The sequence below is a fragment of the Idiotropiscis lumnitzeri genome, chromosome 10 (assembly GCF_059441095.1).
Source record: "Idiotropiscis lumnitzeri isolate Australia: NSW breed Sydney's pygmy pipehorse chromosome 10, RoL_Ilum_1.0, whole genome shotgun sequence".
NCBI lineage: Eukaryota > Metazoa > Chordata > Actinopteri > Syngnathiformes > Syngnathidae > Idiotropiscis > Idiotropiscis lumnitzeri.
In genome coordinates, this window is record NC_142400.1 from 10,275,373 (window position 1) to 10,301,925 (window position 26,553).

Here is a 26,553-nt window from a genome sequence, read left to right on the forward strand (position 1 = left end):
ATTTCATAACTGGATAAGTGGAAAAGTGCAATACAAAATTATCCCAGCAAGTACTGCTCACTGATAGTCTTGACAGTTCAAGTTTTAATTTTTTTTTTTATTGTGTGCTCCCTGAATTAACTTTTTTTTTTTTTTTACTTTTTTCTGACATAAGAGTAATAGTGCAAAAGGACAACACAGAAATGGCCTTAAATCTCATTGTACTTATTTTGTTAATTTCCTTCCTATTTTCTATTTCAAATAACTAATCAGCCAAACTTCATCAAGGCAATTTCATCAATTACAATACAGAAGCAGACGGGATCATTTTATTTGTGAACTGGTGAAAATCCTTTGCGCATACTGCCCCCTGGTGGCTATTATGGTAACTACACTTTGTCCACGTCGAGACACTTTGAACAGATTGTCTAATTAAACACAAAAAAAACGTTGCTAAATATTACATTGTACTGTCTACGACACAACTGTTTGTTTTATGGCAATTAAACTGAAAAACCGATTCTTTAGATTTTGTGCTGAGAGGAAAATAGAAAAAAATGTAATAGTATTATGCTGCATGGTCTCGACTCTCGATTGAATAGAATAGAATGTACGTGTGTGAGTGTGCGTGTGCGTAATTGTTTTTAAACATGACTAGATCCAAAGGCAGACTAAAGGAATTTTGTACAGTTTCATTTGATATAAGACACCATGAAAAAGACACCACAGTCAAAATGCGTTTTAAACAACTTCATTGAAAAATATCAATAAGAGCGATTGCCAAGTTTTTTTAAAAAAAAACACACACACTGAGAAAAGCATTTCATTAGCCATACAGATTAAAAAAAATATTGTGTACAATTCCATTTAAAATAGTGTGGTTGATGAGAACATAAAACATCAAGGTTGTGATTAGCAGCAATTAGAACCTGATTTGCCTACACTCATCTAAGTAGTTGATCACGTGAGCTCTTCATAGCCAGCCTCGTGTTGACAAAAACCTGTCAATCATGTCAAAAGACCTCGCTGGCTGGTCGTAGGGCAAAATATGTCCACCTCCTCTGATGATCACCTGCATGATAAGAAGCCCCATTTTCAAGCTTGTGAAGTAGTACTTATCCACCAGCGGGAGTGGATCATGAGCTAACCTGGTAGAACTCCCCCACTTGTCTGACGTAACCGGCCACCTCGGTGTCCTCGGGCTGAAGCTTCCAGTGAAAGCGCGGCGCCGTCCTGTAGTCGTCCGCTCCGGTCCAGTTGACGGTGGGCAGGAAGCGCTCGGTCAAAGGAGCCGCTACGATCACGTCTAGCTGACCGCTGTAAATCAACACCTGCGCGTGAGGAGGACAAAGGGTCTCAAAGTCAGTGGTGGGTCGAATACGGCGCGCCAGGTTTTTAAATCAGGCATTTACATCATCAAGATTCTCTTCACTAATTTAATATTATTTTCTAGACATTCACAAAATGAACAATCTTAAATAGAGATTTAATTTATTTTAAACTCATCTATGAGTGGCCTGGCCTATTTGTCCATTTCCAAAAACCAAATCTCATGAGCACATATTTTTTGCATACTCTGTTTTAGGTAAAAAGGGATTATTCCGTTTCGAATCCTCACCTTGTAGTGGTCCATGAGCACACCCAGCCAAGGCTTGATGCTCTTCATCACGTCCTGCATCAGGTGCTTCTCCACCTGCGAGCCATCGTGGAATTCCAGGTTGCCCACGTGGATGGCTCGCCGCACCTCTGGGAGCGTCACAAATGTGGAAAAGTATTCCTGGTCTTCGGGTTCCTGATGCATATAAATGCAGAGAATGCTTCATTAGAAACACCCGAGGTGTATCTAAAAAAAATAAAATTCTACCTTCATAAAGATAATAAATGTGAACTAAACAACAGTAAACCGAGTTTTAAAGGTTGCATTTCCAAATACCCGACACAACATGTAGTTGAAGTAGTTGGTGCAGCCTGTTGCGTTCTGGAAGAAGGAAGGGTACGGTGCCAGGTCGCCATTCAGCAAGCTGTCAAAAACCTGACAGGACAGCAAGGACAGAGGTACGATATTTCAAATTCATGGACTCTACACAGACAAAACAAAACTTGACTAAAGCCACTTTTTTTTTTTACTTAAATTAGATGTGAAAGTTTAACTTATGAAGTCGAAGAAATTACACGTCAACATTGTTCCGTGACGCGTACCTTAAAAGCCTCCACCCACTTCTGCTGCCGGATGAGCTCCACCCCCAAGTCGGTCTGCTTGTTGACGAACTGTTTCTGAACTTCATCGACCATGCCCGTTTGGTACAAGAATTCACCGTAGCCGCCCAGCATCTGAAAGATATGAGAATGTTACATTATTTCCCCGTGCATGACGTGTGACACTCGTGTCGGCGGATAAGCACCATTTCGGGGTCACACAACCCATCGCCGATGGCCATGCCCTTGAAGTTGATTTTGACCTTGGCGGTGGGGTTGTTTTTATGGATGTAATAGGAGATGGCTGGAACGTACTTCCCTGCGTAGGACTGCAGAGACAGACAAACCTTTATTGCTTAATGACAGACATTGCGGTTGTAGTATTTATTTGCGGATGCCTTTTTTTTGTCCAACACAATTTCAAATTTCTTATATACTCTTTCATCATTTTATGATGATTAATTATGTGTGATTAATGGAAAAACAAAAATAATCCAGAGGGTGTCCCAAAATGGAATATACAGTTCCTTTTTTAAAACACAGAGATGAACTGACAATTAACGCCATGATTGAATAATTTCATTTCCAAATAAAACGTCAAAGACTTGCCTCTCCAGTCGCATAGAAGTCATTGGACTGGTACTCAGGAAAGAGCTGGAAGAACTGGATCAAAGCACTTCGAAAGCAAGAGAATCAAAACATTCAAGTGCAAGCAAATTCAAGTGACGCAATAAATGGAATGAAGAGTTGCACCTGTACAGATCTCTGCCAACGTCATCCTGATTCTGAGCATAACCACGGCCGTCGTCTGTAAAGCTGAAACCAGTTCCGACCTGAAGCACAAACGAAAAAAAAATAAATTGTAACGTTCTATAAAGCACATGCCTTTAAATACAATACCTACTGGATTGTCAATGTATAACACGGAATATTTCAAGGTCCAGGCGTAATCCCTCAGGTCCACTGCAAAGCAACAAAAGTTGTTCATTAAAAAAAAGACGCTGGTGTGGGGATGCCAAGATTGATTTAATTTTTTTTTCATTTTCAATCAGGTTTTCTTCAAATAGATTTCCTTGTTTCCAATTTATGGAATTTTCATTTAAAAGTAGTTTATATTTAAAATGTTCTTTTTGTCCAGTTGTTCGTTTACAGTACGAGATCTAACGCAACCATTCCACATAGAGAAATCCCGATTATGAAAATCACATTTCATGCAGACCACTGTTGCAAGATTGTGAAGGACACTTGTATTATTTGGCGATGTAACAGATTGTTAACATTTTAAATGTTATGGACTTTCGTCTCCCTGTTCCAAGATTACATTGAACATTGACGTGAGATGTATTACTTGTATACTTGAAAACATTTTTCTCAGTTTAAATCAAATAACACTATCGTATGCTTCGTAAGGATAATCTTATCTTACCCGTCATGTTCTTGTAAACCACATACGGTCCGTGTTCCACGAAGAGCCCGAACATGGAGGTCCCACCAGGACCACCTTGCAGCCACAACAGAACAGGTGCCTTTCCATCAGGTGACGGCTGGAAGAGTCACACAAAAGAAATTCATATGACTTCAGCACCATCTTGTGGTTCGTTATTGAGCAGAATTTCCATGTTACTTTGGGTACCAACGAAGGCGGATATTTTGCACACCCGTGCCATTTTCATCATGGCAAGAATTATACTGTTAAAATATGTCTGGGATATAATTATTGACATGTTATTAAGCACTTATATTTTAGGGGAACGTCTCAGCTGTTGTGAAATGCTCTATACAAATAAAGTTGTAATGTATTGTATTTAATTTTTCAGTGAATAATGCCCAAGTATGAAAAAATAAGGTGCTAGTTACAGCATCAAGATATTGAGTGGTTTGAATTTACCTTGAGTGCGGGGAAGAACCAGAAGAAAAGGTTACTGTTGTATTTCTTGTTGACAGTGAGGTAGCCAGAGTAACTCTTCACATTTTCACCAGGCAGCTCTCCGACTACACTTAATTTCCTGGCTGAAACAAACAATAATAAAAATATGAAGATTGTTCATTTATTCCCATGTCAAAATGTTAAGATCAGTCAGTAAATTCTGGGAACTGTTTTCCCACATTTGAGTATCATTCACAAAATTCCACAACTTTTACAGTGAAATCCTCCCGTTTTAGAGACATTTCACACACCTACCGACCTCCTTCAACATTCTTGAGTGATTCAAGACATTCCAACGTCAGAATATTTTTCTTACTTCGGACCTCTTGGGAACTAGTACTCAAGTTCCCTAAATTCGGATACATTTACCTCTTCCTTCCAAGTCTCACCTTCCACATTTCAATAATTCAGTTAATTCGCCCAACATTTCTTCAGGATTTGCATGCAGAAGCGGGTTGTGTAGTGTTTGCCAAGTTTTAGAGAATGCAGACCATGTACTATGTAACAAATACATAGAACAGACGAAATCACAGTGAAAGTGATAAAATAATAATCTGATAAACTGGGAAGAAAGACTGCGTGTGATATGATTGGCTTTTCCTGAATTATTCAGTTTGTAGTTTTAATAGGAAATATATATCGCATTGTCGAGTTGAGTCATTGTATGCACGTCTACCTTCGTCAATGGCACCCTTCTCCAGGTAAGGCGTGAGAAAGAGAGGGGGTCCGGGATCCACGCCGTTGAGGCTACTGACATTAAGTGACTTGCGGCAGAAAAAGGACGAGCATCGCCGTGTTTGGACTGGAACTTGAGCGGCCCACAGAAGTAAGAGGACAGCCACTGTTTCCATCCACGCTCTGCCAACGTCGGCGCAAACGTTAAACACGCTCAAATGTCAACAGGCGTGTTGTTGGAATTAAATAACTTAAAACAAATCTGTTCAAACTTACCTCATGTTGACTTTTCAACAAAGCGGTTCTTCAGTCATGTAAAAGTAGATCCCGAGTCACATGATCAGTCAAAGGCAACCTCACGTGACCGGTAATGAACCATGCGTCAATTTCAACATTGTCCCTGAACTTTACCTTACAGGACTTTCCTAAAGACTTTACACTAATGTTCTTTTATTTTCAAATGAAACCGATGGTAATAACAGACAAACAACATATTACAGATTTGTGAGCTACCTGTTTTATACGACATTTTTTCGTGGGCGTTTAGCTTGCTATCGGATATAACATGGATACACACTTGCAATTCTCAGTAGTATCTTTCTGTAGTCTGTTAGTTGGGCCCTACACTGAAGAATATTGAACTGAAGAATTTACAGTACATTACAGGCAAAAAGGTTGCCAGTAAAGTATTGCAAACACACGAAAAATCTCTTACAACATATTACTGTAAAATTTTTACGGTCTAAAAATTACAATTACTTCCTGGTTTTGTTCAAAGAAAACAACAATTTATTGTAATCTAGTTTACTACTGTTTCTTGTATTCTAATAAATTACACTACTTACCTGGCAACTTTACCAGTAAATAAATAATACAATAACTTGTTGGAAAATGTTTTTACAGCTAATAATGGTTTTTACATTACCTACCTTGCAAATTATGCAGATTGTGGATGAAACAAATAACATACTATTAAACCTGCGACAAAATATGATTATTAAATTTAGAACATCTCAAAATAGCAAACATACATTAACCCGAGTCCAAAATTATTTGCTGTGGTACAAAATCCCATTCAATGGTGTTTGTTCCTAACCAGAAATATACCACGCATTTACAGGGATTGTAGGGCTCCGCACTTGTATATACATTGATGAACCGTTTGACATTTAATTGACTATAACTAACTAAAGTTACATCGTGGTAATTGAGAGTAGCCGTGGTTTTTTTCAGTCAGCCTCTTTTTTTAATTAATCTGTCCCAACGAGCATTTACATGATTAAATGTTTAAATGATCAAACATTTATTAAATTAATTTAGCCTTCAAGCCCCTAACTCGATAATTAAAATGTTCATTAAATAAATGGTTATGATCAGATAATGTACGCAATATTAAAACATTAGGAAAATAAATGGAGATGTTCTTTTATCAATTTTATTTATTTATTTATTTATTTTTACATTTTACGCAAATATGTAAACTACAGTAGAAGTGACGCCAGTGACGTAATTTTGCCTCGATGAGATGAGAAAGTAGACACGCCAGATGGCGCTATTATCCCACAGATTAATTCGGACTCAAAATGACATCACGTTTGAGATTAATCTATTTACAATGTCCTGCAATTATTTTTGTTTGTTTTTGGCACCCATGTTTGTAATCGGATCGTGAAGTAATGAATCCCCGTGGTCTTGTTTTTCCTGATCCAGTCAAACTTGATTACTACATTTTGATTTCATGTGCAGCAAATCCAACTTTCACTTTAAGAAGGCGCGTCTGCGCTTCTGCGGTGGAGTGTGTTTATACTGCGAGCCTGCTGGAGGCACATGGAGACATTCTGCCTTACGTTTGCATCCACAACCTGTAGACATGTGAGCCTCATTCCGTGGACCTGGCCGTGGGTTGTCAAAAAAAAAACTGCTTTACCTTCATTGCTTGCTCCAATTTGAGGCTACTCGGCAACCGAGCGCACTGCGAGAATTAGATCGGCTCATTCATAGAAGATAAAAAAAAAAAAAGACTCGAGACCGACCGTGGATGTGTCATGGAGGCACCGCCGGGTCGGAGCTGCTGCTGCCGGGAGCGCACCTTAGCTGAGCGGCAGTGAAGAAGAGGAGGGACGGGATGGCAGCCTCCAGTAATTCCAGCCTCTCCGGTTCATCCGTGTCATCTGGTAAGAGTTGAAATCCACCTCGTCACATAATGATTAATACGTTGGTAAACTTGGCCAGTAGCATATTAAATGTAGTCAGCTGTTTTTCTTCTTACACCTAAAAGCAGTCACAGTTTTATTTGTGCAATATGCATGTTCTGCATGTTCAATTGAGACCTCTGCACGCCATTGTCAATCACATCCATAGTTTCCTGCTTGCCTTTTTTCACTTGGTGGTGGGCTGCAAGGAAGGATCATGTTTGGCATGTGTAGTCCTCTTTCCACGCATGCGGCGCCAAGCTTGGAAGTTCTCTGGGGTGGTGAAAACCCAAATATGTCACAATACAGTGACACGCTGCCGCTTATATAATTTAGTCATATTTGAATTCAGTGGAGTTTAGTATAGCAGGAAAGTGTTTTTCAATGCAATGGTTCACTTTTCACAACTTGAGCTCATTGTCGTACATCAGCTCACAATGTATGATTAATATGTTTGATGGTTATTGCGATTGAAGCTGATAGTGGTGTAAAACTACACTGTGTCACACCTCAATTCCTGATGTAATTGATAATAATGTAACCAAAATATTATAAACAGCACGTTTTGCATTTGTACTACACGTCAAACCACACAATAATAAGTCTCTGACCTTATCAAACATAATCTTCTCTTGTCTTTGTAAATTATTGGTATGGCGCCGTAGCTTTCACTCTCAGATCATTATGAGCTGGTGTGCCTAATATTGTGGCGGGAGAGTGTTGATCAAGCGGCGGATTCACGTTTACTCAGGGTGGAAAGTACACATTCTTCTATCACACTCCTGTTTGAGGTGGAGGCCTCAACCAGTAACCAGAAAAGTGTATGTGCGTGTAAGTGCGTGGGGGTGCGTGTGTGTGTGTGTGTGTGTTGACAGTGAGGAAGAGAGTGTAGGAGTACTAGTTGCTAGAACACCAGGTTCAAAAAGTCATATTTTGCCCCAAATATTTAAGACATATTTTGAAGGAACGGTATTATAGAGAAAAAAAAATGTTTAAAAATATTGCTCACCATTTGCACTATTAGCATCAACAAGCCTTTACGTGTCTTTAAGTGTGATGAGAGTGACGACATGATGAGAGTAGCTTGATGAATGGGGAGGGGGTTCGAGTGTATATTGAAACAACCGTTTTGGCCCACAGCTGAGTCACGTTTTTCCGATGTTCTGCCGAGTCGGAGGAACAATCAGCGTAATAGCATGTTGACAAAGCCTGTGGTATAACCCACGTTTCACACAGCATTATTTTATTTTACGTGTGGGCCTCACAACGCAGCCACTTCTATACACGGTACGCTTTGACTGCTGCCTTGCTTGCTTTAAGAGGAAACACTTTTCTTTTCGATGGCATTGGGAGGGCTGTCATTACTACTTGGCGTAATTATCAGAGGTTACTAGCTGCGCTGCCGCCAGGGATGGAGTGGTTGTCACAAGGGTATGATTATTTTCAAGTAGAGCTTTTTGGCTGGTGGACGCAACATTTGAATAATCTCCACCACGCGGCAAAATGAATCCTGGCTGGTGCTGTTTGTTTGCTGACCCAAATCCGTCTGTTCTGGCTGCAAAGGAAGTGCTTTTTGGCACGCTCTACCTAGCCAGCACGTTATGAGTACGGCGAAATAAAATGCTACACCTTTGTCTAGGAGAATAACCGTGCGAGGCAATATGCACACAATAGATGCAGCCTCATGTGAACTGGGTGGCCTATTTAAAACTGAAAAAAAAAACAAAATGTCAAAAACACATTGTTGGTATATGTGCAAACAGGAGCGTGTACACGGGCAACAATGCTCCATTTCCCATATGGCTCTCAAGAGAGTATGTGACTGATTAAAGAAAAAAAATGAATGACAGCATAGTTTAAGGCAGGCGTGGGCAAACTACGGCCGGGGGGCCACATGCGGCCCGTGAAACGTTTTAATCCGGCCCGCCGAACTTGAAAAAAATTAAATGAAAAAACCTTGTTAATGTTTTATTTTCCAAATATTGTGGTTTTTCAAAGACATATATATTGTTGTAATGCTATTGTTCACTTTCATTTAAAATTAAATGTATTTTTTTTTTCTCCAATGAGGTGAGGTGACCAAAACACTCCATCCATCTGCTCCTGCACCTCTGTCAAATTTTAGAACCCATTGTGGCTCGCCAATCAAAAAGTTTGCACACCCCTGGTTTAAGGGGGATGGAATGAAAACTGAGGTTCTCTGCTGCACACCACAACAGCACATGTTTCTGCAAGCTACTGCTGTTCACCTCAAAAAGTCATTCCACTACAGTACTTCCATTTGTCTTCCTTTCCAGCGAGGATCATGTGAAACTGAATTTTTAGATTCCTGTGATTTGGCTACATGTTTTACAATATCACTGAGGCTGTGTACCTGTCGGCACTAATCTCAACCAATTCAACATTGCATCACTTGTTTTTTTTTTTTTTTGGACTGCGGTCATCAGACACAGATGGTCTCCCTACTGCTGACACACATATTCACACAGAGAGGCTGCTACAATATCCTTGTTCTTCTACTTCCTCTTGGGTGGTTCAGTAAACCTCTTCTACAGCTTGGTAACCGTCACATGAGTTTATGAGCTTACAATGTGACGCGAGCTTTGCAAGAACACAGCGCCCATAGAGGAAACGATAACGCCGAAACCTGCAGTATGACTGGACACATTCCTTTCGCCTCATGGCTAATAACAAACATTATATGACCTCGTTGCACCATCTGAGAAAGTGAACTTTTTTTTTTTATCACAGGCCCAGCATTAAAGTCGTAGCAATGCAACTATAAATGATTTGTTGGCCTCTTGGAGTATGAGCATGTTAAAAGGGATGTCAAGCATAAGAGCAATCGTGCGGAAAAAGTGTTAAATGACTTGTTTATATAATCGCTTGTGCCTATTAAGTGTTGCTCCATTTTGGGGGGGGTTGAACAGTATTAATATATGTCTGTCACTTCCCATCACGTATTGAATGATGAAGGTTGGCATTCTGAAACTTCAGATTCAATAATACACAACCATGAAGGTCGCATCCTTCCCCCAAGGCCAATATGAAAAAGGCAAATCTTTTGCTATTTTTGTTTCTTTTTTTTTTGGGCATATGTATATATATATATATATATATATATATATATATATATATATATATATATATATATATATATATATATATATATATATGAATATATATATATATATATATATATATATATATATATATATATATATATATATATATATATATATATATATATATATATATATATATATATGAATATATATATATATGAATATATATATATATATATATATATATATATATATATATATATATATATATATATATATGATTCAGTCCAAAGAAATTCTGAAAAATCTGGAAAATTGAAATAAAATAATTCGGGTCAATTTAGTGAAAATTTTCTATTCTTCAGCAGTACAAAAAAAAAACTGAGTGAAGTGTCATTATAAAATCCAAAAGTTTTACTTTTTTTATTGAACCAAAAAAATAAGATTTCCACAATCTCCAATATATTAAATTTTTTTCCTTGGGCTGAATCTGTTTGTCACATACCATAGTTGCCCTTTAAATGAGTGGTTATTTACCGAAGGGTAAAAAAAAAAAAGGCATGCTCATATAGCCAAGTAATGCATTTGGTCTTCATTCATCAAATATGCACTTTACTTGAGTAAACATAATTATTATTTTAATGAGTGTCTTTGACTGTTGAGAACTCTCGGAAATTGCGTTCTCTTTGAGGGGGGGGGGGGCTCCATCTGTGTTATCCTGCATTCTCCCACAACACCAGGCAGATCATCTGCAAATTCTTTTGATGTTTTGCGGATATTTGCATCATCTGTGTATGTTTATTTACTTGAGTGTGCATCCGCATGTGTGTGAACGCGAGCGCATAGCGGAGTGTCGGTGTGATCCCATGCTGCAGAATTAGAAAAAGCCAGGATGGTGGGTTCAAAGATCCCCATCTAAAGAGAGTATTTGGCAGGCAACCAGATGAAATCACATTTTTTTGAACAAGCTGCGGTGCAATAAATCTTTCAGTCTGCAAGTGTTATTCCCAGTGACAGGCTCAATAGAACAATATTCTCTGCACCTCTAAGATTCATTTGTACTCGTTGTTATATTAACTTATTTATCCTCTTGATCAGTGGTGATGAACCGACCTCGAAAATGTTCAATGAGGTTCACTTTACATTTTAAAAAATGAAAAAAAAAAAATACCCACAAGTTCTCCTAATATATGACAATTCATTTTTTGGGCCTTCCTAAAAATAAACAGTCCCCTGCTCTAAATATTAACGTTTTAAAAGAACTATCAGTATTCTTTCACATTCAGTTCTTGTCTCATGATGCAAACAGCCCAAGAAATCTGTAGTAATAATTAAAAAAAAAAAAAAACGTGCACCGTGCTAAATAAGACACAGAGGGAGCTAGTGAAGCAGTGAGACATTGATAATATTTTACAGCCTATTCCACAGTAGTCACATCCAACAAGTGCTTACTGGTTGACACCATATTAATCCCCTCAAGCACTCAGGTGTGTTTCATTTCACCACCTCAGGCCTGAAGGGTGTGGAGTGCAAAAGAATGCACGGCCTCTGGATTGATATGATTCATTATGGTGGTAAATCGTCCCGCAGGTGAATGATATTACTCTTAAATGCTCTGTATTGTTTTGTCAACAAGGGTGTGTTAAACCTTAATGAGGGCCATCAGGGAATAGTTCAGCTCGTAGCTGACAATTAAGTGCATTTTCATCACAAGTTATTGCGTTTCCCGTAGCTGTTGCAATAAAGTCGGTATATACTAGCTCACACATTCTGTGGGATTTGTATCACTTCTCCTACGCGAAGGAATCACCGCCTAAGTACAGTTAGTTATATTTAACTTTTTTACATTTGCATTTCGTCTTTAAAAAAAGTTTTGAGTTTTATTTTTTTGTAATTATTTCTTTTATTTCAGTAAACATTTTATTTAACCTCATTGATTAAATTATGATTTATAAATTTTGTTTAAATTTTCCCATATTTAAGCGCAGTGTGAATAATCTTACAGTGCCTTACAATAAAATTAAATATGTTTTTCAAGAATAAAACCTCTCTTTTTTTTTTTTCGGACGTTGATCAGGATTGATATAAAACTAAATCACTTGTAATTTCCATCAGAAGTTCACAAGAATTTGTCCCCCTATAATTGAATTCCCTCGTATTAGCAACATATGCTCTGTACCTTGCAAGCCGGTTTCGTAGATGCGGCATGAGTAGGAATGATGTTAAACAAAGCCAGCAGACGTATATTGATTGTCCTTGAGGCCGAAATGCTGATTAGAAGTATATTTACTCTGTTGAGCGCGGCACAGTGACCTGCTTCCCATTTTGTCTTTCGACAGACCCCGAGGATTACCAGCCACCAATATGGAAGTCCTACTGTGAGTAGAATGATTAACGATGAATTTGCCCTCTGTGCGGAAAATGTTTTTGTCGTTTGTAAACCATCCACACATTCTTCCAATAGACTGATGAGAGTGATGTAAATCTCCTGAATTTTCAATGGGAATAGTAACACAGCTCTGTGAAATACAGCCAAATCTTCTCACATTCTGAACGAAATGAATGAAAAAGCCACGTTTCAAATGACGCGTTCCTAATGCTGAGCAACGTAAACACAAGCACGGATGCCACTCACCGACACGACACATGTAAAGCCGAGTACGAGTAAAATAGGTTACCCTCGCCGGAGAAAATACGATTTTCTCTTTGTGAAGAGGCTCTGAACATCCTCATAACGCCCACTTCAGCAGCTCGTGTTTTTGCCTTGTGGGAGGAAATGGATCCACTCTTCCATATTTGATGTGACTCCTGTCATTTCAAGTGGGGAGTGCAAATGGAAAGTGTGACACAATGTAGTCATTTTCTTCCGCATTTGTTTTCCATATATTAAATGTCTGCATATTTTCTACTAATTTCGTTTCGTCCCGCTGAGGTCCCATCGGCACTTATTGTGTCAAAGGGATGGACGACGTCCAGATCTTAAGTCAGTTTGACAAAAACATGAAAATACACATTGAAAGAAAATCACAGTATGTGTGGTTCATTGTTCGATTGAACTGTTAGTCAAAGTAAACAAAGAACATGCCCAATTTAATTATAAAAAAAATATTTTCATGAGATAGTAAAAATGTCATAATATTCAACAAGCATATCGCGTGTCAAATATTTTTCCAATATCATATTTAATTCAACCTAATTTGAGTAAATAATTGTGAAGAAGTACAAATGCTCTCCATAACTCGTGTTACTGGTACTTGAAGGAGGATTACATTTTTCGCTTTTCTAGCTTTCCCCCTTTTTAAAATGTCCGGGCCACACTTGCTGCTGTCTAGCAGCTTATAATTTAGTATACCTCCCCTTAAATGTACATCGCCGACTTTCTTTTTTTTTTTTTTTTTTTGGGGCCCCAATCTACTATTTTTAAGTAATTACAACTTGCACTGAACTGCACACGCACAGGCCTTAATTAAAATCCACATATGTCTCTCTAACAGTGTACCAATTACAGCAGGAGGCCCCGAGACCAAAAAGGATCGTATGTCCCAAAGAGGTGAGTCTATCCCCCTGTGACAGGAGAGATAGGCTAGAAGTCGAATTTGTCTCCTCATATTTTGAGTTGACCAGCCACTAATTAAAACAGTCTATTCCTGCATTGCTTGTTTGTTGCCCTCGCTTAATTTTGGGACGTGATGGACCTTTTTACGTGCAAGAATCACAATTTTAAAGCAATAAACTGTAATGATTGTGTATTTGTTGGTTGGTTACCCTGACGATGGATAGCCGTTACCTATTGTGCATCTGACAACCATTCAAGTTGGAATGTCAACGAGCGCAAGAGACAGGGTAGCATTAAAGTATCTTCATGATGACGAATTCTCTCATGCTCAACATCCTTTCTGTTTCACAGATGGAAACCAGGCCCAAATACTATGGCCGAGAGTGAGTGTAAACTTAATTACTGTACTTATAAAAACGTGTGTTTTGGGAGGGAGCAGGAAAGTAACTTTTTTTTTTTTTTTTTTAAATTCCAATATCTTATAATTTGTCCCAGATTTCATGGCATGATCTCTCGAGAATATGCAGATGAACTTCTCAGAGCAGCTGATGGTTCCTACTTAATCAGGGAAAGCCAAAGACAGCCCGGCTCACACACATTGGCCTTAAGGTACCGAAATCGTCACTCTGCATTCGCGAGGAATGCCACCTGGTGTTTATTTTGTCACTGAACTCATTCAGCCAGACTGCTCGTCTCGACTGGACACAAACTGCTCAAACCATGTGTCTCCATCCAGGTTTGGGCCGCAGACGCTCAACTACAGGCTGTTCTACGATGGGAAGCACTTTGTTGCAGAGAAGAGGTTCGAGTCTGTGCACGACCTCGTCACGGACGCCCTCATCACTCTCTACATCGAGACCAAGGCGGCGGAGTACATCGCCAAAATGACTGCAAACCCCATCTATGAGCACCTTGGTTACACCTCGCTGCTAAAGGAAAAGATGGTGCACCGGCTGAGCCGTGGACGCACAGAATCCCGCAAGGCCACCTTTGTCAGGGATGAACAGGTCAGTTTACAATATGTCACATGGGTGTCAGTGGCAAACATACAGTTAAGCCCAAATTTAGTGTAAGAGTGTTTGTTGAATGTAAATGGCACAAGAAAGGAACTTAGGACTGTATGAAGTTATGCCTAAGCAGCATTTACATTTTTTGAGCCAAGGTACCCATTTTATATGAAAAAATAAATCACAGAAAAAAATGTAAAATACAAAATATAAAGAATATATTGGAAAAAAAAAGTAAAAATCTGTAAAAGAAAACCTCTTAGTTTTAAGTTGTTATATCACCAATAACCTCTAGATGGCAGACATGTCTTATTTGCACTTTCAATGGGGCTTGGACTGCCCTGTTCAATGTGAAAAAGCCTAATAAATGTGGATTTAAAATGATATGCAGAAAAAAACATACTCCCGAAATAATATTAACATTTTGAGTGAGTTCGTTTTTTAAAAAAAAATTTACAAAATGAGTTCTTGCACTAAATGTTGGTAACTTGTTCAGCGGTTTTGTGCCATCCTTGAATGGTATTTTTTATGCAAGAGAGTGTTTTACACTTGGAAAAAAAACTACATTATTTGGTTATTTTGTTGTTTGCTTCAAATACTTTATTGTTGGGTTAGGATAGTGGATCATTTATACATCAATTATGAAATGCATTATCAAAAATGAAATATGTTAAGATTTTGCACATATGCACATAATTTGTCCGTATCTAAAATAGCATTTGTGGTAACCCAATAGCACTGATGAAAAAAGATGCCCCCCCCCAGCATTTAGGTTGTCCATCCCTGGTCTATAGAATGCTGGACAGTAAGACAGTTGTTTCATTTAATGGACATTTTTAATCATATGTATACAGTATAGTGTATGGATTCAATTATGAAGGTTAGTCTCGAGGAATCTTAATTAGGTTTCCTATCAGCACTCCAGCTGTCAAATATATTATGCACTCAAGCAAGAATCGCTTTTAGCCAAATTACTCTGCCTGGCCCAATTTTAAAATATTTCGGATTCATCTACTAGAATCTTAAAATGTATTTTGAGTTATATGTCTGTTCTGTAGTGAATAATTTTCTGGATGATTATGTGTTTTGAAACTAATTGAACTAGCCGCATACTTTCACTAGGGACGGTAACTCCCTAATCGGAGACCTCACTGATTACATGACATAGTCACGGATTATGTTCCTTACAGTCATACAAGTGCCGTATGTATCTCTGTGGTTTTGGCCCTTTCACAGATCCAGAATGATACTGTGATTTTGATCAGCTTTCGCCCTACTGAACATTTTTACAGTGAGACAAAAGTGATTTTAGAGGACGCGTTGTCCTGGGAGTTAAGTGCACATTATCAGCTAGCCGCCTCCGGGTGTGTTCACTGATGCCATGCTTCATTGCCTGCTCTGAAAGGGAATGATGACCGCGAGGACGGGGGCCTTTGCTCTCCCTGGCATGCATATCGGACACTCTGATCCATGCGAGGACAAAAAGCGCATTGTTTTCACCGGCACTGCGGAGTAATTCCGTAATAGTCTGTGAATGTCTTACCACGGAGAAACAAGGAAGGTTGTGCTCCTTCTCACTGGAAGAGCTTCAGCAATCCCGCCACTAGGGGGCAATCTTAAGGAATGTGCTCTATATGGCAAGTTGGTGTTTCTTTGTTTCACATTATGTCTCCTAATAAATTAATTACTTTTAATGAATCAATTATCAATGTGTAGCGAGCATTAATCCCTTTGGAGGATTTTGGCACTCAAAGACTCATGAAAGCTCTGTGAGCATGAGCATCAGCTGTGGTATCAACATCAGTCATCGCTTTGCTCTCTGTAACCTGACACTCAAGACATTAATACAGCAAATGGCCGTCGATCAACATGTCATCAATTGATTTACAACGCCTTGCTGTGTTTCTTTTAAGGATCCCGGCCAACAGTCGTCAATGGTCATTTGAGTCACCGCAATGTTTAATGTCCTGAAAGTCTTCCTGTGTACATTTCGAGCATGTCCTTTTGATCATTTTTTTTTTCATACTGTATACAATGATCTGAGCTGTGAGGTGATGTTTGCACAAAATGTTTTTTTTTTTTGCCTGATTGGATTTATCCAAAAAGCACAGCTCACCTCTGCTGGCTTAAATGTGAAAAAGTCTTTTTGACCTTCATGTTTACCATTCTCACAGCCGCGCCCTGAGGCTTCAGTTGCACACTGGCTTCACTGTATGGTCAATATGTGCCCGTATTTACCCTTTGAATGCACCTCCACTTGGCTGTGGCTCATAGTGCAACCAAAACGCTTCCCGGAGGCCGAAAAGGGAACTCGGCCTGTTGGTTTATCTCCTCAGTGAGATTCCTTTTGCATGCTGAATGTGGTCAGACGTCTACCACATTCCTCCTGATCCTCACCACTCTGACAGGCTGAATATCAGTGAGGTGCCGGTCGGACTGGTCTGGTTACTCGCCCTGGAATGATTCTCACAGTCATCGCTCTGTTGTTTGTTGAGATAATGACCTTCTCTGTCTGTAAATAATCCTTATTTTATCTCATGAAAATCTCAAATGGAAGCTTTATTTATCCAAACTTCCGAGCACATTTGTAGCCAGTGAACCTTTTAGTTTCAGTCGCTAACATTTCCAATATTATCGATAAACGTACATCCTGCTATAGACGAACAACAGTTGCCGTTTCTTCCATTTTTCCAAGAGGGTGACAACTTTGTCTCACCGTGAGTGTCTTCACAGTGACTATTTGTGATTTGTCGCTGCTGTTTTGTCTCGGATGTGTAGGGGGGTTGCATCCTGTTGTCTCGCTCTGTCAGTGACCACTGTGTTGTTACGCCACGATTGCAAGCGCTAACTCACAGGAGTCCACTCAGTTGTGCCTTCACAAAGACTAGTAATAAAGGAGTCAAGCCACTCCAAAAGAAAGCGGAGCTTGTTGTGTGTGACCACCTTTTGTCCTTTTTCTTCCTTGCTTTTTCTTTGGCCAGACAAGAGGCCATCTGCCCGCAGACAAAGCTCAGCCCTCGTCTGGGCCCCTCCTCCCTTCTTGTGGCTAAAATATCTCAGAGTGGTTTATTTCTCATCTGTCCCTTCTGACTTTGATGCTAAATTGCATACTCTGGTATGTGGAGGTCTTTTCAAAGAATGTCCCCCACCATGGCAAATATCTCACCTGCCATGTCAATCGATGCCGGGATACTTTAATTGTACTCAAGAACGAAAACAAAAAATACTTTGCATTATGCATGGTGTCATGTGGTGCGTCCGCAAATTCTGCAAGACTTCCGTTCAACGCGCATCCAAAGGATTAACGAGCACAAGTGTGTTTTGTTTTTGTTTGGCTGTTTTGTTTGTGATGCCACCACAGAATAGTCCCAATCATGCAGAAAAAAACCCTGTAATGATGACAAGTAATTGAACTCTTGCAAATGTTCAACATGGACAAAATATCATCAGTTAATGCAATTAATTTGTATATGCAAACAAATTACGCAGCAGTGTCATAGCAGCTGCAAGCATAATGACCAACGAATGTTCGCAAATGACCAGAACAGGTTGCCAACAAGCGGTTTCCTATTCCTTTCTGTTACGTTTCAGATGTCTTCAGATGGTGCATTGTTTTACTTACTTTAGTTTTTTTTTTTTTTTTAGAATTATTTTATGAACTTCTGTTCATTTACTTAAAGCATTACTTGTACAATAAATATTTCTCCCCCCCGTGGCAGCAGTTTAAGCTTGAAATAAACTTCCTTGAAAGTCCATTTGCAGTCAATTGTGTTGGACTTTTGAGGTTCTACGATTTTAATTAGTATGCTTTTGCAGCACAATTTAACTTTTCACGTGTTTATAATTTTTTTACACAATATATTGCGATACAATCTACTGCACTTGCTTGCGTGCACAAATTCATCTTGACCATAGCAACAGCCCCCCACTGGTAAACCCCCGTATGTCTGCAGAGTGGCAAATGAGCTTCCTTTGCTCTTTTAACATGGATTTGAGCGCTCTAGGATTATTCCCTATATCAGGATTATGGCAGTAATCTCCCCACCGCCCCCAGTTGTTAGTCTGGCTCTGCCGGTCCTTTCTGAGTTTTGCGTGTGACTGGTGCAAATTGCTGGTTCTGAAAGACCCCCCCCCCATCTGGGTGTCAGGTTGAGGAATTCCACCAGTTAGCTGACAAAGATGCGGGTCATGATCTCTTTGACTGATGAGGGACAGAACCGCTTCATCTGTCCGGCCCAATAATCTTGGGTCTGTTTTTTAAGGGCAGCGAGTGACACATTTCGGAAGCCCCGCTTGGCTCTCTGCATGCTGCTGGCATTTGAATCTGCAGCTAAGTGGAGTGGAGTGTGTCCGGAAGGCAGTGAGCTCATGTGAGAGTGCTCTGCGATATAAAGAGGGTGTCTGCACTATTGATCCTGCTTTACAGAGCTGTTGAGCTGTGTGAAACAGTCCTGACAGCAACAGCCTACGCAGCCCCTCCCCATCATAAAGCCTGTTCTCTCTCTCACTCCTTTCTGGGCGTGTGAAAGAGGGCCATTGTGCGAGGCACACTCCAGCCCTGAGGCCACCCACCACCCGTCTTGTCCCCCCTGCTCGTCTCCCTCCCCGCTGACACTCTCTGCGGCCAGAAGTGGAGCCATCCGCTCGCTATCAGTCGTCCGTTGCCCCTCCAAAGCTGAGAGGGTAGCGAGCGGATTTCACTTGGTCACCAGCTCCCTTCTGCATCTTCCCCCGGAGGAGATGGAGGGTCTGTGGGAACAGACCAGGAGCGAGGCTGAAAATAACAGAGGAGGTTTAATAGGGGATCTGAGCAACCATAAAGCGAAAAGACAAGAGCGGAAGCGGCAGGAACTGTTGGCTTTTGCACTGGGAGTCAAACTAGGGAGCAAAGGGACACTTTTGTGGAAGCCTCTCAAACTGTTGGCCTCCTGTCCGCAGATCTCGTCCTCTCTGGTGCGGCAGAGCGCCTTGAAAGATACCACGGAGAAGCAGTGCTCCTATGAGAAGATCCACAACTTTAAGGTGAGCTGATTTTTCTGAATTATGAGCTTTTTTTTTTTTTTTTTTTTGCTGAAAATCATTCTCATTAACAGCTGAAGTGAGTGTTGTTTACGCCATGTGTCGTTTTAATGGGAGCACAAACAGCTGACTTTCCTGCACAAATACGCGTAACTAATGGACACAGCCGAGTGCATTGATCATCATTGATTTTAAGGTCTTTGTTTTAGTCGATTGACTCCAAATAAAATAATTTAGTTCCAGTAGTATTGTTGGAAGCAATCATACTGATTTGTAGATGGTGAGTTTTCAGTATTTTGGAGTGTATATTAAGTTTCAGAGTTCTAATGGCCTCCAGCTGGCTTAGAAAAAGAACAAAACCAAACTCCTTGAGCACCTGCCATATTATTATTCGTCGCACATACTGAAGGTGTGCGTATGTTTGACTGCACGCAGGTGTCATCCTTCCAATGATTCGGGATGCACATATGTTACTCGGGCTTGCAGATTTACATCCATGTATCTGATTGCCTTGCAGCAGATGCCAGACACATAATCGGAAATCCTTTAATCTGCCTCCTATGTACACTTGCTCTCCTTTCATCCACTCAGGGTCCTCTCTCAAAGTAAGCTCTGTGCAAACCATCAAAAGGGGTTCTTCTCCAGCTTGGACATGGAGGTGTAATGTTCAATTGTGTGTTTATGTGCTCGTAATCACGGGGTCTCCACCTGCAGGTCCACACTTTTCGAGGGCCACACTGGTGTGAGTACTGCGCCAACTTCATGTGGGGTCTGATTGCCCAAGGTGTCCGCTGCTCAGGTAACTCCAAAGGACAGCACTCACTCACTCACTCATCATAGAATGTCTTGTTGGTCATGGATTTCTAAAGGCATATAAAAACCCCAACTCCAGTCAAATTGGGACATTGCGTAAAGCTTAAATAAAAAGCGAGTGCCGCTACAATGATTTGCTGATCCTTTTCAACCCACATTGAAATGAAAACGCGATGTATTTAAAGACATCTAAACTTGAGTGTTATATATTGTTTTTTACAAATATTCACTCATTTAGAATTTGATGCCTTCAACACATTCCCAAAAAGCTCTGACGATAGTATGTTGAGCACTGTGTTACATCCTCTTTCCTTTTTAAAAACACTCAATGAGCATTTGGAATCAGAAAACACTAAAGGCCCTATTTTTGTGCCCAGTAGAGTCTAGAGCAAAGAGTAGTCTAATTGTGTGTCTGCATGGAGTTTTCTTTCGTTTGGTAGTTTTGTAGTATTGTCATCTTAATGAATGATTGTCATCTTAATGAATGAAATACGACGACATCCAAAACTGATGCATGGGGCTCAGAATCTGTCTGCCTACACCACATCGCATCATGTAAATACTTTTAATAATAATAATAATTATTATTATTATTATTATAAATATAATGATAAGGATAATAATAATAATAATTATTATTATTATTATTATTATTATTATTATTATTATAAATATAATAATAATAATTATTATTATTATTATTATTATTGTTATTATTATTATTATTATTATTATTATAATGATGGATTTAGAGTCACATGTCCACTGCCCACATTATAACATTATTTTCTTTGTGTGAGCTGCGCCACTAATTACTGTATATCACGAGTCGCCACTTATAACAAGGTTTGGTGCACTATGGTCTGTGAGCCGTACACAGGCCATGAGAGCATTTAATCCAGTCCGCCTTGTGATTCCAAATTTAGATAAAAGGCAGAGGAACTGTCATAAAAATTCCCAAACATTTAAGCCACATGTTGCTCATACAATAATAAACCGTGTCTGTCATCAATTTAGCAAAGCCCTCTCAGAATTTCACGAAAACACAAATGGTCCCTCATTAATTAAAAAAAAAAAAAAAAAAGCTTCTTCTCCTCTGACCTATGAATTGTTTTTTTGTTTCATGAAACTGCATCCTAATTGTGCTTCCAATCCATTTTACAATGATCGGGCTTTTGAAGTTGTTTATGTCATGGCCGGCCGTTTTCAACCTATCAGATTAGCACGTTTATTGTGAGCATATTTAAAATGACGTCTGTTCATTTCACCTTAATCATGAGCGCCAAAATCATGATAATTGTGGAGAATATTGTTCCCGGGGAACTCACATTAATAATATACTTAATAATATATAACTGACCCAAGTCCAATGCAATAGGTATACAGTGCTGTTGTGCGTCTACTCGCAGGTTCACGAAAATAATTGGCTTCTTGTTGGTCACACGTTATTCCTGTGATTGTTTTTTTTCTTCTGGGGTGGTGGTTTCTTAAAAATCTAATTAGAGGTACTGTTAATTTCCACACATTATCTTACCAATCACTTGTCAGTTCATACAACTTTAAGAGGAATGAGGATTTATTTTCTTTTTTTGGAAAGTTGCAAACTCCCCACTCAATTGAAGACTTTTGAACGCTCGTTTTTCTTTATGTGCCCCATAATTGAGTGAATTGAGTGCAAATTTCTCATCAAATCCGACAATGTTGATTTTTCAGCTTGATGTTATAATGATAATGACATCTTTAGGCTCACTAATCACACCTGTCATGGTTTCCTTTTTCAAGTATGTCAGTGACTTATGTAAGCATTGAAAGGTTATTGACGGCTCAAACTAAAACAGATCACAAGATTTTCTATTCGCAACACAGACACAAGTCAAGACCTGGTGAGTTTCCCCCAAAACACAGTGTTTGTTGTTGATGCATTTCCCATGCTGGTATGCCTGCGGCACACCGTGTATCATCAGACCTCATGTGCTTTTGCAAGTAGAAGGAACATCTTTGCCCTCTCTCACTTCCTTTCCTAACTGCCCATTTATTCTTTGATACATCCCTGCGAGGGGATGAACCCACTTTTCCATCCAAACGTGTACTCGGAGAGCTCAGAAACACTTTGCATGTCGCTAGAATGACTTCCTGCTTGCCGTGTTTGTTTTTATCTACAATTTAGTGAGTGAGAGAGAGCAGGAGCTGCGGCCGTGCGGCGTGACAGCACAGGTCACTCTCACGTGGTCTTAATCCCGCTGCCGTGTTTGTGTTATCATGTGTACAAGGCTGATGGGCCGTTCTTTATCTCATTCCTCTAGATTGCGGGCTGAATGTACACAAACAGTGCTCCAAACTGGTTCCCAGTGACTGCCAACCGGATTTGCGACGGATAAAGAAAGTGTTCAGCTGTGACCTCACCACGCTGGTTAAGGCGCACAACACTCCAAGGCCCATGGTGGTGGATCTCTGCATCCGAGAGATCGAGCTCAGAGGTAAGATTGCGGAGAGTGTATCCTCTACTGTGCTACATCTACAGATGTGTTACATCCCCCCTACTGCTTGTGTTGCAGGGATGAAATCGGAAGGTCTTTACAGAGTGTCTGGTTTCTCAGAGCACATCGAGGACGTGAGACTCGCCTTTGACCGAGGTTTGTCGTCTTTGCACTTGAACAAGGAAGTTGAAATCTGACTGAAAAACATGTTTTCCTGGGTGCTTGAGATTCTTCAGATTTTCAACTTCAAATTGCATTTTGAGCCAGCTGAAAAACTTAATTCCATAGCAAACAGCTCTCTGATCGAATAGTTTGCTTGGAAATTTTACAAAGTAGATGCAAATAGGTAGAAAGACAAATATTGGAAATCAAATTAGATATAATAATAAAGCGACGTACTATTGTTTTGCTCTAATTAATGTACATTTGCTCTTGCAAAACTAAATATATATATATATATATATATATATTTTTTTTTTTTTTTTTTTTTTTTACAGGCCAATATCTACGGAATTTCAAAATCACAAATTATTAGTATTAAAATATCTTGGTGCTCTGAATTTCTTTTTTTTTAATTAAGCTACACGATGCAGTCAATCAAATTAAAATGTCAAAAAATAATAATTTCACACAGAAAGTAAAATAAACATACAGTCTGTAAATAAAAGAAGTCATGGCTCATCTTTTTGTTCAATAAAAACAGTCCCAGGTTTCACACTAAGTGAGTCTATTTGTGTGTAAAATGAGATGAAATCTTTATTTTACTCATCATATTTTTGTGACATTTTTGTTTGGTTGTGTGTTGTGAGAAAATTGCCTCAAAAAAGTTGCGGAACACTAATGCATTATTTGACACCATAGTGCTGGCAAAGCTAAAAGCTTAATGGCTTGAAATCTGATAATACAATTCCACGCTGGGAACGTTTTATGAATCCTGACTATTGTGAGGGCTTTCATGACTTGTTTTCTCGCCTCCAAAACATTGTTTGCATTCTTGTCAACAGAAGGTGAAAAGGCTGACATCAGTGCCAGTGCCTATGCAGACATCAACATCATTGCCGGTGCTCTGAAGCTCTACTTGAGAGACCTCCCCATCCCTGTCATTACATTTGACATGTACCCCAAATTCATCCAGGCTGCAAGTACGCACCCCCGCTGCCTGACATCACTTTCATTAATTCCAACATGATACTCATACCCATCATATTTCTGCAGAAATTCCAAATGCTGAATGCAGACTGGAGGCCGTCCATGAGGGTTTGCTGCAGCTTCCCCCCGCTCATTATGAGACCTTACGCTACCTGATGGCTCACCTCAAGAGGTGGGACACAAAAGACATTGGCTATAAACACAATGCAAAAAAAAAAAAGTTAAAATTAAACACACCATAAAAGAATAATGAAAGGTAAATAACCCCCAACCTTTAGTTATTTGCAGTATTACTGCCACCTAGTGGTGTTTTATAGGCATTGTTGGAATTAGTGTCAGCGTCTTCAGCAGTGTTTTCCAACTTCTTTTCAGTTAATTGTTCTGCCTGTCACTATACATCGCCAGCATAGATAGATGAACAAAGATACATCATCATTAGAGTCTGTGTAGTTAAAATATGATACCCATACGTTTTTGAAGGTTATTTTTTAACAGTATTTTTTTTTTCTTAATTGTTCTTAACGTCTATTAAAGTGGCCGGCAACTTCACTACAATAGTAAAATGTGTCTCCTAGTGTGACAATGCTTTAAATGTGCTCAGAATGAAGTTTCATGCGTTTTGCTCACGTCTTGTCACATATGAAGATGACTAGAACTTTTGTTTGGATGTTTGATGCACTTTTTTTTCCTCTCAAGACTGTAGCATTTCATTTAGTTTGACTTGGGAGGTTCTAGTGCACCTTCCATTCATTTTGTAATTTAGCATCATTGCCATCCCAAAATGAATAGAAGTCTGTTTTTGGAGTGCTATATAAATTAAACATGCCCTCTATGTTAGTGCGTCTCCAAATTATATACCAAAGACAACCACCCAAAATACTTAACTCATCAAATAACATGAGAATGACCTGAATTAAAATACAGTAGCACAGGAGGCCTAAGTGTTCCTCTATTACAAGGCAAATGTTTTATTCCTGAAAAGTATAGAATAATTGTTGAAAAGTAAACAGTTCTTAAAGATTAAATGCCAATGTCTTCTATTTAATAGCTATTTATATATTTTTTTGTGCATACCTCACTGTGAGAATTACTGCTCTAGATCCTTGCCAAAGTGTGTCGTTGTCACATTCCAGGGTAACAACATTTGAAAAGGACAACTTAATGAATTCGGAGAACTTGGGCATCGTCTTTGGTCCGACGCTGATGCAGCCCCCCGAGCAGAACGCCCTGACCACGCTGAACGACATGAGGCAACAGAAGCTGGTGGTGCAACTCATGATAGAGCACGAAGACGTCTTATTCTAGCTGCCGCTCGTCACCACCGCCGGCGCGTATTTATTCTGTCAACCAGGAAGTCCAAGCCACCTTGAGGAACGTCATTTTTTGATCACGGTGCTCCTGAGGAGTTCCCTTTCACGCATGACAGTTTTGGTGTTGACATTGTCATGTTTCTGTCTGTCACGGAATGCCAAGACCGTCATGTTTGATTTAGCACAGGATCCCAGATGTTTACAAGCTGCTCCCTTTTATTTGAAAAGTACGCCGCTTCCCTCCCGTGTACGCCGTGTGCAGTCTGTGAACGTGTGAATTACATGTCGACTTTCCCACGCATGCAATTCCGGAATCATTTGAGGGAATGTCATTCAACTTTTATGGAAACAAGACATTGTAGGTCAAGAGAAGATCTTGCAGTGATCACTATTTAAAAGGATGAGAGATAAAACAATTGGTCAATTCATGAAGCACTTTTTTGCAACGTGTGTACAGATTTGTTTTGTAAAGATGTTTATTTTTGCCTTTTTACTCTGAATCATGTTGTTTTGTCACAGTAATATATATATATATATATATATATATATATGCAGTTGGGAATGATGCATGTTTAGTTGGTGTCTGGATACAAAAGAGTTGAGAAAAAATAAAAAGCGCGTTACATTTACACTTTTCTTTTCCATCAATACATTGCAAATGTTCTTCTCGATCGACATCATTTGCTGTTTTAATGAGATCATGGAAACTCTTCCTTACAAGATTCAGCTAGTGATTACAATGCAGTGGTTGTTTAAAGAACTTGTGTGAGTTCAATGCACAACCCCACACGGGCAACTCAATGGGGTCCCAAAATGTAATTTATTGGTTATTGATAGGCCAAGTTTTGAAGTTGATACCTGTCTTGTTAAAGCCATATTTCTGTCATGTAGTTTATCCAGAGGCCGCTATCTCTGATTCAATCTCAAGTTTTGCCCTGCAGTGTTCTCACTCTTCCAGTTATTCCTCAAGGTGTGACCGACAGGGTGGAATCAAGCCCGATCCCACGAGTGTTTTTTGTTTTTTTTTTTCTGCGGGAACATGTTTCACCGCTCTGTGGATTCGATTTGTCTCGCTGTCTGTGCTTCTTACCTCATTCAAACAGGGACAGGTCCCTCTATGCAAGTATTGTGGTCGGTGAGCTTGATTGAGAATTTTAACATTCCCCAGAATCACTGTCATAAATTGCT

The 26,553-nt window shown here is 39.5% G+C and overlaps 2 protein-coding genes across 3 annotated transcripts; one reads left to right on the forward strand and one right to left on the reverse strand.

Moving 5' to 3' along the window:
- Positions 1 to 714: 714 nt before the first annotated feature.
- On the reverse strand, positions 715 to 7,248 carry cpvl (carboxypeptidase vitellogenic like). 2 transcript variants are annotated; one of them, XM_088306251.1, is made up of 15 exons: positions 7,151 to 7,248; positions 6,811 to 6,948; positions 5,054 to 5,081; positions 4,779 to 4,960; positions 4,064 to 4,185; positions 3,602 to 3,719; positions 3,080 to 3,138; positions 2,929 to 3,008; positions 2,785 to 2,851; positions 2,382 to 2,504; positions 2,179 to 2,310; positions 1,913 to 2,011; positions 1,598 to 1,771; positions 1,128 to 1,310; positions 715 to 1,051 (listed from the first exon to the last, which is right to left on the reverse strand). In XM_088306251.1, exons 3-15 carry the CDS (start codon positions 5,056 to 5,058, stop codon positions 953 to 955), a joined length of 1,443 nt encoding a protein of 480 aa, XP_088162377.1. In that variant the 5' UTR covers positions 5,059 to 5,081; positions 6,811 to 6,948; positions 7,151 to 7,248; the 3' UTR covers positions 715 to 952. The 2 variants fall into 2 exon arrangements, with proteins under 2 accessions (XP_088162377.1, XP_088162376.1); XM_088306250.1 differs by having other exon boundaries at positions 5,054 to 6,948; positions 7,151 to 7,241.
- On the forward strand, positions 6,538 to 25,996 carry chn2 (chimerin 2). The gene is made up of 13 exons (XM_088306253.1): positions 6,538 to 6,951; positions 12,374 to 12,412; positions 13,529 to 13,584; positions 13,942 to 13,973; positions 14,086 to 14,199; positions 14,327 to 14,597; positions 19,536 to 19,619; positions 20,331 to 20,415; positions 22,733 to 22,906; positions 22,985 to 23,062; positions 23,911 to 24,048; positions 24,122 to 24,227; positions 25,189 to 25,996. Exons 1-13 carry the CDS (start codon positions 6,903 to 6,905, stop codon positions 25,358 to 25,360), a joined length of 1,398 nt encoding a protein of 465 aa, XP_088162379.1. The 5' UTR covers positions 6,538 to 6,902; the 3' UTR covers positions 25,361 to 25,996.
- The last annotated feature ends 557 nt before the right edge of the window (positions 25,997 to 26,553 follow it).

What these genes read in the sequence shown, in the direction of transcription:
- cpvl (XM_088306251.1), bottom strand. An exon ending in AGTGGGTGGAGGCTTTTAAG is followed by an intron (nt 2,012 to 2,178) that starts GTACGCGTCACG and finishes CTGTCCTGTCAG; the next exon opens with GTTTTTGACAGCTTGCTGAA. An exon ending in AAGTGGGGGAGTTCTACCAG is followed by an intron (nt 1,052 to 1,127) that starts GTTAGCTCATGA and finishes CTTATCATGCAG; the next exon opens with GTGATCATCAGAGGAGGTGG.
- chn2 (XM_088306253.1), top strand. Translation starts at nt 6,903, where the DNA reads ATGGCAGCCTCCAGTAATTCCAGCCTCTCCGGTTCATCCGTGTCATCT. An exon ending in ACCAATATGGAAGTCCTACT is followed by an intron (nt 12,413 to 13,528) that starts GTGAGTAGAATG and finishes TCTCTCTAACAG; the next exon opens with TGTACCAATTACAGCAGGAG. An exon ending in CTGATGGCTCACCTCAAGAG is followed by an intron (nt 24,228 to 25,188) that starts GTGGGACACAAA and finishes GTCACATTCCAG; the next exon opens with GGTAACAACATTTGAAAAGG.